The sequence below is a fragment of the Stegodyphus dumicola genome, chromosome 7 (genome assembly GCF_044657685.1).
Source record: "Stegodyphus dumicola isolate Sdum_Otavi_A_Nest chromosome 7, ASM4465768v1".
Taxonomy (NCBI): domain Eukaryota; kingdom Metazoa; phylum Arthropoda; class Arachnida; order Araneae; family Eresidae; genus Stegodyphus; species Stegodyphus dumicola.
Window position 1 is genome coordinate 203,252,793 of NC_140774.1, and position 12,379 is coordinate 203,265,171.

Genomic DNA, 12,379 nt, shown 5'->3' on the forward strand with positions numbered 1-12,379 from the left:
TATAAACATGCTTTTTATGATCTTAACTTATTGCTTTGTAAAAGAATTGTGTTTGTTGAATACAGTAAAGTAGATAAAGGTTGTCTACCCAAAGGGAGGAATGCGGTCTTGAAAGAATTTCTAAAGAAACTCACTATTTTCTCTAAAACTTCAAAGTTGGAAAACCTAAACATTTATAAAAGTGTCCATAATTTTGGTTATCATGAAAAGAAGTAATACAAATGAAAAATGTATTGATGATTAGCATAGGTGCTGATTGCAGAAAACATAAAAATAGCTAAAATTTTGTAATTTAATTTTTTTTTATAATAAATTTTTAAGTTAAAAAATAACAAAATATTTAAAATTGTAATTGTGAAAATTAAGAGTTCTATAAAAATAATATTCTAGTTTCTTTATCATCATAGTGTATATCATTCTTCAAAAGATAGAGTGACTAGCACATTTAATGATTTATTAATTTTATACATCTCTTTAAAGTATGTTTAAGTAAATTTAAGTAAAGTTTAAGTAAATTTAATGCTTAAAATTAAATGAAAAAAAAAAGTAGCGGTAGTTGTATGTCAGTAGAGAAAGAGAAATGAAAATGTTCCTGAATACGATATTATTAAAGTATTCATTATTATTTACATCAAAATTTTTTTGCAATAAAATTTAACAATATCATTAATTTTCAGTATGATTTAATCCCTTTATTGGAATCTGCAAAAATTGTCAAGAAGTCTTCAAAATGGAACTTGACCAAAATTAAAATAAAGGTAGTTTTTATGCCCCTTAAATATGTTCAAGTAAACTTTAAAATGTAGTAATTGTCTTCGAACTATTATTATTAATTATACAAAATTCTGTAAAGGCTTACTTAATAATATTTGAAGCATTTAATATTTAAGCATCTTAGTCAAAATTTGGAATTGCTTTTTAAGTTTCTGTCAGGGATTTAAAATCTTCCAAGGAATGTTCTCCTCTGTGTTCTCAGAATTTGATTGATATATTTAATCTAGCAGTTTAAAATTTTGCGTGAATGTGGCATCTTTATTGTAAAGAAAATGCTCATTTCCTATGCCCATTTTCCAGTTAAATATGTATTTCAATGAACCGAGTGATAAAATATGAAAATCAATTTAAGAGCATATGTAAATTAACTGCTTGTATCTAAAACCATGAAAAAATATATTATTCCAAAAAATTGCATAAGTGAATAAACTGGGTTCTTTCCTTTTACTAATGAAGGGCCAACTCTTTTCAAAAGTCTCAATTATAGCCTGAATTGAGTGAAGATTTTTATCTAATTTTTCTAATTTGCTTACCTTTGACCAATATTTAGTTTAAGTTTTGATTGAACTTGTAACTTCAATTTTAAATAAATTCAGTTTTAAATTTAATAATAATAACAAAAAATTTCTTACAATAATTCTCTATTTCAATTCGTAATTTTCTATTTCAAATTGTAATTCTAATTAAATTAATTCTATTAAAATATTTGAATTTTTATTTTTACTAAAAAAATTTATTCAAAACCATTTTTTCAAAAAAAAATTAGGACTTTAGTAGTTTGCAACATCTATTTTAACAAACAGTAGTAGTTCATATTTTTTACTTTTTACACTTTTTAACATAACTGAAAGTTATCAATATTTTTGCACACAAAACAAGCGTTTTACATTTTTTTTTAATTTACAGCATAGGCTTTTACAATAGCTCTCACTGCTATCAGCTTTACACTCAATTTTACATTGTATTAGAGCCATCTATTTTTACAGTTAGCAGTAACAAAGTACTCAACTCAACTAATTTAGCAAATGCTTGTACACTGCACAAAAAAAAAAAAAGGGTGGATAGTTCTATATCTCCTGTTCTACTGGGCCGATTGGCGAAATTCAAACTGCGTTCTTCACATCGAAAGCCCAACTTAGGATATATATTAGATTTATATACAGCTCTATTCTAACACATAACTAATAACATTCTAGTTATTTTTGACACAAAACCGGACTTTTCCTGATATACTTCTTTCCATATTTCGATTCTACGACTCAAATTATGTCCAAATATGAAATTTTTAAAATTTGGTGCGAAATTTATTGAGAAATTCACAAATTTATGTTATCGCTTTTTTTTCTTTTTTTCCCCCAGTTTGCGCCAAGAATAGTTCACTTGGTGAACTTCTTAATATATGGCAACGTATTTTTCTTTCCCGTGAGAGGGAAAAAAATCACAAATTTTTTTCTTTCAAATAATGTTCTTTATATTATATTTTATGTTATTATTTAATTTTTTTTTTTAAATTTCATTTCAGTTGTTTAAGTTGCATAGTTTCTTTCAATTAACTGTTTTAAAATTTTCTATTTACCCATTCGAACTGCGTAGTTTAAATATAAGGTGCATCGTTTATTTTTTTCCAATTAGTTTTCTTTATATATATATTGTCACAGTACTTATTTTAGGTAATTTAAAATTTTTAGACTTTTATTTTAATTGTTTGTGTTGCATTATCTCTTCAAACTTTCTATTTATTCATTTGAACTGACCATTTTAAATATATTTGTTAATATAAATTTTCCAGGATTTTATTTTATTTATTTGAATTGTGTTTCTTTCGGAAGAATACTTTGTGTCCCAGACTCCAATGCATCTGAAAGCTGAATATATTAAAAGAGAAAATACAGTAAAGCACAGTTAACATGCTTTTCAATGTTCCATTCAGAAAAGATATATAAATGAGAAAGATGTATAACCGACATTTTAACTTGACTTGCATATATTGCTTTAAATAGCTTTAACATTGTGCTGATTGCTTTACACAATTTTATCATCCTACATTTAGTTTTTTAAAAATGTTATTAATATTTTATTTTTGAAATCGCAAGAATCAAATATCATAAGATTAAAAAGTTTTAAATTAAAAAATATTAAGTTTTACGCAAAAATTTATTTTTTTCTTCTTGATGGCTTGCTCTTTTTCTTCAGGCATTCTGCAAATATATTAAAAAACATCCAACTTTTCAAAACATCTTGGTATTTCTGACATTCATTTTAAATAAAGTTATCGCCTTCCATTTCATAAAAGCCCACAAACGGCCGAGCGGCAAAGTCGCTGAACACTGGAAGTTTGATCCTGGGTTCGAATCCCGCCAAATGGGCTGGTTGCATGGGCGTTTTCATGGTTTTTCTCATTGTAATGTGTATGGCAGCTGGTTTCCTTTAGAAAGTTCTTCACAAAGGCATCCATCCTTTTAGGGCAGATAGCCCTGCTTTGCAATAACTTAACAATCCAATTCAATCCATTTCATCAGTACTTGGTCTGAGCCTTTCTTTTTTTTTTTTCATGTGCAATTAATTTACATATGCTCTTAGAATTTAAATGATATTATAAATTAGTTCGCAGCAATAATAATTATTTTTATTTTTATTTCTTTGCAATTTAAATTTCTTAATTAAATTTTAATTTTATATTTGCTTTATACGAATAGAGAATATTTGTTAAATTCAAATTTCATTCCTTGCAGGAATGGTGCAAGAGAATTATTTTCATTTAATTTAACTTTACTATTTTCTTGTGAAACAATTTTTCAACATTTCATATTTTGAATAATTTTGGGTGTAGCTTAAAACAGTTTATAAAGTATGCAGCCACAAAATAATGCATCTTAGCAAGAGAGTCATTCTTTATGTATCATGTCTTTCACCGTGAGTAGTGATCTAATTTCTTAAGTGAGGACTCCATTGTAAAAATTTTACAGTCTAACAAAATTTATAAATACAATAGATGATAGGATGAACTTTTTAAAGTTTTCTTGAATGTACCCGGGTAAAATATCTAACTAAATAAAAAATCCCTATACCAGTGTTCAGAAGCCTTCTCCTTGTCATAATCTTTTGTGGGAAAAAATTAGCAGTTATTCTAAATCTGTAATTAAAAGCAACCTTTCAACCGATTAAACTAATGGCAAGACACATTCATATTTTGTTTGTATGTTTCCTTGTTGGTGTGATTAAGAATTCCTTCTGTTTGAAAGTTATAAATGTCTGTGAATATCTGAAAGCATGGCTATGGTAGCATCAGTAAAGTTTCAGAAATAAAATAAAATTTCAGTTAAAATTCTTTGTAATTTTTATCATTGCTGTTTGTTAATCACTGAAAACTTGTCCTGCCTTTAAATATTGTCAGATTTGTTTCAAATCTTGAAAAAAACACTGCTACTGAATCATTACTTATAAACTATTGTGTAGAAGAAAGGAGTTTCACTATGGGGACAGTCTCTGTATACAGAACAACTGTTCATGATGGGTAAAACAGTTTCATATTTATTTGTATAAATGACACTGGTGTTTACTATTTCTCTTTCATGAATCACATTTAACATCTCTCTGCAATAAAAGTGAAGAACTTTCAGTATTTGTTTGAATTCGCAGTAGTGACCAACCTAATTTGACACAGATGCATTGATGAATTTGCCTAGTAATTGTATGAATAAAAATGCAGAAAATAAATTTATTGTTTATGGGTTAGTAAAGGATTAAACCTGCAAATATGTCAAAAAGTTTTTAAAGCAACCAATATATCATATTCTCTTGTGTCTGAGCTATACGTTTTTTCACAAAAAAGCAGGGGAAGGTGCAACACACAAATGATCAGAAATAAGAACACACGAGCATGTGGCAATACAGCAGCACTTTAATTTAACAACTGAGCACAAAACCCATTTTTGTTGGATGAATGTTTGTTCACCCAGTAAAATTGGTGTCCATGATTGTTCAGGTTGCAAACATTGATCTTGCACCAAAAGGAAAAATCTGATGTCCGAGTATGCAGCATGGGAAAATGAAACAGTTGTTAAAGGAATTTTTGAAATATGGAATATCCAGTGCTTTAGATCAGGGTTTCTGAAACTGTGAGTCGCGACCCCCAAGGCTGTCACGGGACCTGCAGCAGGAGGTAGCCAAAAATTTTAGCAGTTTTGGATATTTCTTTCAACTTATTATAATTTTACAATTGCCAAATATTTTTACACAATGTATCTGAAAATAGATAAAGATAAGACAATACAGAAAAAGAAAACAAGGAAAACGTTTCGACACATTCTTTTTATAATACAAATGTTCATTTTCCTTGCTTTGCACGTGACGCTGTCATTTCGTCTGTTACTTATTTAAAAATTTCACATTGTTCTATGCCTTAAAATAGAAATTAATGACCTAAAACTGCAATAGTACATTACAGTACAACTGAAAAAACTGACAGTTTCACTAACGCGTGTGTTGGATTTCAGCAATACTTAATGGGGTCCCACAAAATTTTTGTAAATATTATGGGGTCCTGGGGGTCGCGAAAAAATCTCAGTGATAAAAGGAGGTTGCGACTGAAAAAGGTTTAAGAAACCCTGATTTACATCATGTTCAGATGATGAGAAGAGAAAGTTTTCATTAAAGATCTCTCTTTTTTGGCAAATAACTGTCCTTCACATGCTTTGCCGTATTCAGTTAAATAAATCATTATAACTGGCAGCCATTCTCATGATTCCAGAATTTTTATAAATTAAATCTTGACCATATGTTACATTATACAGTGACTTTATCATACTCTTTCATCAAAAAGTTAATAATCTGTTTTCTCAACAAAAAATATCTTGGGTCTCAGTAATTTTTCTTCAGATCAAATTTTCAGTGGATAATTCAGTAAAATTTGATCATCCTAAGAAAGCTTTTCAAAAATAGTTCTGTTCTACATTATAGTGATAAAATATGAAAAGAAATGTCATATTAATATGATAATGTTATAATACACTGCTGTCATTAATATTGCTACGCCAAGAAGGAAAGCTTATTTATTGTACATATACAGTATAATGGGAGGAAGACATAATTAAATTTGTAGGTGGTTTGGGTTACACAACATGCAGAATTCAGTATGCAGAGCTGCCACCTCTGGCTGCAAGAAAAGCTGTAATCTGTCTGGGCAGTGAGTTGAACTCTCCAGACAGCTTGGATGACGGATAAAGTGCTTCATTCCATGTGGCTTTAACTCTATGCCAGATCGTAGTGGCATAGAGTTAAAGTGTAGTGGCTAGTGAGTGGTGGCGTGTTGGTTTTTCAGCAAATCATGACCAAATATTTTAGTGGGTGAGAGATGTAGAGAATGTGTTAGCCAGGGCAACAGTCAGACACCTTCTGTATTTAAGAAGGTCAAAACAGCATAGGCAATATGCAGTCATGCATTATCTTGTTGAAAAATGTCATCATGCAGGCCTCAAAGATAGGGCATAGTGATCGGCTTTAACACATCAGGCATGTAATGATGGCTGTCCTCTTAACCAGCTAATGTACAAACAAGAGGTACCCAGGATATATACTTATGCAATGGCACCCTGTATGCTAGGTGTTGTGTCCGTATGATGATGATGATGAATGCAAGCTAGAAACTTTTTTTGTGTGTGTGTGTGTGTGTTTCCACATATGGATGTGTCTATTATAATGCTATATGCAGAATTGGGATTGGTATGAAAAGATGATGTTGTGTGTATCCTGTGTCATGGATCATTGCAGAACTGCAGATGTGCTTGTCTTTGCTGAAGCATCAAAGGGGAGCGACAGCAATAGTCACCGTTTTGAGAGTCCGAGATGTTGCAGATGTTCTCACCCTGTCTGAACAGACACTTGTCTTCCTGGACTCAAGTCAAGCTCTTGACCCCAGGATATGTGATGTAAATATGTGATCACACGGGTGACAGGGGTTTTCCTGGGTCATGCGATTCCAACCAACATGCAGTGATGAATAGCAGTGTCATGGAATAATAAACCTGCAATCCCGATTGGCCATGGCCCTGCTGCTGTTGAATTTTGACGTGTGATAGAGGAATTTCTCCTTCTTACACATGGCATAACATGACCTTTACACAAACAACCAACATATTTTGGAATGAGACATCCACTGTGCAGTCTTCACATTTTATACACAGTGTAGATGTCTTTACTGATACCTGCTTTGTTTGCATGTGTTAACATGCCAATCATTTGCACATAACCATTTATGTAGATTTGATTTTTATTGCAAGCTGCCTTCATGGTATAGCTCATTAAAAAATGTCATGTCTCTGGCATTCTTTAAAATGAATGATGAAATTTTTATTATTCAAATACATATTTTATGAAGTAGGTTATGTTTCAAATAATTTGAGTATTTTTTATAAAAGTAATTTAAAAACCAAATGGTAGGGAATTTGAAATATATTGTGTGTGTGTTTCATTTTTGATATAAAATAAAATTAAATTAAAAAAGGGAAATTAAATAACCTTATTATTTATACTGATTAATTGTTTTACTGTTTGCATTATACTGAGAAGCAAATTGTTTTCTTGCAGGCTGCGAAGCATTCTACGGTTCCAAAATCTAATAAATGTGAAAACAAACGGTATTGGTATTCGTTTATTGTATTTTTCAGAATATTGATTTAATATTTTTGTTTAAATGTTTGAAAAAGAAGTTGTTTTTGTTATATCTATGGGGAGACCGAAATTGTAATGATATGATCAATTTTTAATGAATCAACTTCTTTAACATACTAGGTGTCTGATAGCACCAACACTTGACAGATCAAACTGTTCTGGCTTTACAGGGAGATTCTTAATTTTTCATCACATCTTCCATTCTTACGATAGGTCAACAAATCTCCCAGATTTTAATTTTTCAGCTTTTACTTAGGGAAATATATTCTAGCAGGAAATGAAATTCATTGAATTCACTCCATTCCCCCATCCATAGTGATTTTTAGTATTTTAGTATTCAGTTTTAGTTGATGTGAATTTTCTCAATCTGATATAAATCAACTAGTGTTTAACTAATTAATATTTATATGTAATTTTGTTTTACACCAATATATGGTACATTACCAAGTATGTACAGTAGTATGTATATTAATTATTAATTTTATTTTCAGTGTATTTAAAAGCACCCTTAACAAATAGAAGCTGTTCTTTTTTTGGATTAGAATTTTCTCAGGATAAATGAATAAAAATTATAAAATAAAATTAGCTAAAGAACACAAAATTACGATATCTAATTACATATAGAGATATTTTTCATCAAAATCATGTTATAAATAGTTCAATAACAAGACTTATACATTATAAAAATAATTCAAGTCAGTTTGGAATTCTTTAAAATGACATTGCCATGCAGCACCAAAACCTCCTACCAACATCCAGGTTTCATGGAGACAATCTTGTCATTTTTGATAGTTTATAGTTGGCAGCTGTGCAGCATTTTGAAAATTTTACTTGTGTTTGCTCTAAACTTAAGATTCCCTCCCCTACATGATTTTGTCTGATTAAAATTTTTTTTTTTATTCATAAATGTTTTTTCACTTGATTATAATTGTGCTCTTGAGACTAGACTGCAAGTTTTGTTTTTCAAGTATTCAAACTGGAAAATTATGATGGCTTTCTCTCTGGACATATCTTAAACAAATACAATTTGCTTTCAGAAGTAGTTGCTGTCACTTAGCAGAATGAGAAGTCAAAGAATTCTTTTAGCTTTTTGTCTATATGCATTATTTTGGGAACAACTATCTGGTACTTTTTCTTGTTATCTGTTGTGTCGGAACCTTTAGTTTTTTTGATAGCAGTATACAACAGATTATTTGTCAGTGTTTCCAAAATTCGCTTCTGATTCTTTTCTTAATATTTTATTCTTTGCAATGAATGTAGCTTTTATATGTTTGAAACTTCCTAAATTTACCTTTCCTCATTTTAAATACTAACACTTGACTAAAACATGGTCTATTTTATTGCAGTCTACGCCTAGCCATAAATTTATTTTTTAATCCTTGCCTTGGAATTTTTTTAACAAGCATATTTTATACAAATTTAATATAATAGATTGTGTTCAGTACAAAAGTAAATGAAACTGCAAATTTATTTTGTAATTTGTGAGTACAGATTAGCAGAAATATTTCCAAATGTTGTAAAAAAAGATGGCTTACATTTAAGATAACTTTAGGTATGTGAGCTTGATACTCTGCTGATAACTGGATGATCTAAATTCAATATCTTGAAATAACATTAGGTAAATATACTTTAAGGTAAAAGTTGAAATAATTATTATCTTAATTTTAATGGTAATTTATTAATTACATTGACTTTTTTCTTTAAATCCTAATGAATAAAATATCTTAATCAAGATAATTAATTACTTCATTTTTATTTTTTAAATTTTACTCATTTCAGATAAAATGGGTATAATTTTCAGAAGGGATTTTTAAGAGAAATTTTTTTCATTTGTAAAATCTGTCTTGAATTTTGCAATAAACTCTATTTAGATCCATGGAAATTTATTGCTAGATGTTCTTGTATGTGTTTCTTATTTATGAAATACAGAATGCTTCTTAATCGAATGATATCTTAGGATTTGAGTTTATTTTTCATGTAAAAATTTCTAAAGTTTTTATTGCATAACAGAAATACTGCTTTTCTCTTTTTAATAATTTAATTTTCAGTGATGAGTCTGCTCCAGTACCTGCTGATGATACAAATAAAGAAACAGATGGTGCATCACAAAATCCTAATGATATGGAGGATTTGAAAAAACTTAATGGAAATCTCTTGGTAATTAGTGGATTTCTGTTTTGTTCTTTTTATATGAAAATTTTGGTCATTATTAATGAATTCCTTTTTCATGTCTTGTGATTTTTTTTCCAGAAAGATATAATAAAACTTAAGAAGGCTTATAATTCAGAAAGGAAAATGCATCTCTACTTTAAAAATCTTCTGGTTAAGGTATGTATTTTATGTTTAAAAGTATCTTGTTTTCATTGTTTAAAAAAATGCATTCAAATCTCCTTTAACTAATTTTTTTAACAATTTTATTTTGTTTCGGTATATTAACAGCCATGCATTCGAGAATAAAACATTTGTATATTACTGTAATAATTAGATATGGGTTTTTTAAAAAAATTTGTAAAGTAATGGTTGGGTAAAATTTCTGTTGTGGCATGATATCGTGCAGTAAGAAAGGAAAACTAAAATTCATGCAAATAATGAGATTCTCTCCCCCCCCCATTTAATGAAATCAACATCCAAATGATGTATTATGATCTGAAAAGTAGCATATAAATCTGCACAGATATTTGCATTTATGTGTCAGAGTGGCCACCAAACTTTGATGGCTTGGCTGCTTTAATAAGGAAGTACGGAGATATCCAATGAGAAAATGTAATTTTGGTAAAATACTTTTGCATCTTGAAAGAAAGTTAGGGAAATCCCTAACACTTCATAATGTTTTTCTTTAAAACTGAAGCCACCCTGCAGATTTTTGGCCTTTAAGTTGGCCTCTTCTTTATCATTATAAATTTAGTGACTCTTCTTTTTCCAATTTAGCCGAAAATATGCTATTTGTTGGCTGAAGTTGATGACAGAAACATAATTGTTTGGCAGCAGTCCCCACCCCTTCCTCAGTATGTGAGAGTAATTGTTTATATATTTTGTACAGACGGGGAATTTTCTGCCTCAAATTTTGTACCATTTTCTTAGATTATAATAATAATGCAGATTTGTTGTTACTGATCTTAACCAGGTAACCATTAGATCTATGAGTCCAAGAACCATCAATAAACCCAAAATTAAAGTAGGTCTTTTACAAGTCCCGAGCAGATAAGAAGATGTTCAGGATTGAAATGATCAGTGTCACATTTCCACAAATAGGGTAAATCTTATTTCCCCGGTCAAAGGCATTTCAGGTGTCCACTTAGGAGTCTCGTCAACGTAGTTTGCTGAGCACATTACCCCCAAAAGCAATAAATAGCACCTCCCAGCTGCCTGCCAAAGATCTCCAAAAAGTTCAGGGGGCCAGTGGTCAGAGTCATTGAAGTACTCTCTTTAGTAGGACATCACTCATTGCATTACCACTAAGGTCAATATGTAAAGGGATCTATTGCAGGTGTACATCATGATGGGAAGAGATTTTTGCACTAAAGCCAAAATAGAGATTGAACTCATATCACCAGTACAAGATCAATTTTGCAGATGCTGGATGGAACTGCAGCAGTCAGTCAAAATTCAGATATTTTTGTAGGCAGTGCAAGTGTATGCAGCCTTAAGACCCTTCTCAGTTGCTATAAGCTCAGAATGAAAAACCGAAGCGTGGTCAAGCTTTTTAGTCTCAATATTAAAGCTGTTAATATGTGTTCTAATGAAGACTGCACTGCCACAATTCCATTTTTTTATTGGTATGAGAGATTAAATCTGTGCGAAAAAGGATGCCAGAAAGTCCTTCCAATGGGTGGATAGTATGTTTCAGTGAGTATCTCTGAACAGCTGTATCTATTAAACCCATGAGATAAGCTAAAGGAAAAGAGCTGTTTCTTTTTAATCTTTAATTAGGAACACAGTCATGAAGAAGTATAGAGGTATGGTTATGAGTACCATAACTGTTTATATTAAAGTACTTGACAGTTTAGCTTTGTGACTCAAATTCAACAGTTGTACATCAGATTCAAAGAGGGCTATTTCAGCCAGGAAGCTGTTACATAAGCCATCAATAAGCTGGGCTGCACTTAACTGAACCCGCTCAAGCATAACGAAAGCACGGAAGTAAATCTCCAAACTGTATTCCAAAATGGGTCTTGTCAGTGACATGAATCTACCCTCCACTCGGTACCAGATATACACTTACGAATTGATAGATAGGATTTAAGATAAGTTTATTGTTATCTAAAAAAAAATATTGTCACTTTTATAGTCCTCGGTGTATTTGTATCCAGTTGTCCTTTTACCTTCTTGTTTGGAAAGGGACAGTAATATGAGGAAATTAATATATTGATCTGAGAAATGAGATGGAAATTGTATTTTGCATCATTTTACCGAGTTAGCTCATGCGGCACCCAGTGATTGAACTTGTAGGTCAAGTTACATGCGATCCATATTGCAACTAATGGACATGGCACTAATATCTAACTTCTTAGCAAGCTCTCGAGTGGTTGTATACTGATCTTCTACGAGTTCTCACAGGTGGGCGTCATCGACATCAGTAAGCCAGCCAGAGCGCTCTGCTTCTTAAATGTCATAGTCCTTGTTTTTGAACTTTTGGTACCAAACCTTCACAGTGTTGTACGATACAACATTAGTACCTACAACTATACACCTGATTTGATGACATTCTGTAGCTGACTTTTTTGCAGCAGAACTGGAAGTAAATGATGGTTCTAATCTGGTAGCGTGTTAGTTCTATTTCAGACACATTGTACTTAATGATGTTTTTTTACAAATTTCACAAGACAGTGTTCTAAAGCAAGTCTCTTGTTTTCAAATGCCAAAAATCGTGTGACGAAATACGATTAAACATGCCAACGCAAACTGTCTGCACAGAGGATGTTTGCTGTTGTTGGGA

At 30.8% G+C, this 12,379-nt stretch overlaps 1 protein-coding gene across 1 annotated transcript in view; it reads left to right on the forward strand.

Moving 5' to 3' along the window:
* Positions 1-12,379, forward strand: part of LOC118198986 (uncharacterized) — an 86,311-nt gene that overhangs the window by 60,868 nt on the left and 13,064 nt on the right. Inside the window, exons 9-11 of the mRNA XM_085821255.1 lie at positions 7,360-7,409; positions 9,492-9,600; positions 9,694-9,771. Of these exons, the coding sequence (XP_085677381.1) occupies positions 7,360-7,409; positions 9,492-9,600; positions 9,694-9,771 (237 nt within the window). The remainder of the gene's footprint in view (positions 1-7,359; positions 7,410-9,491; positions 9,601-9,693; positions 9,772-12,379) is intronic.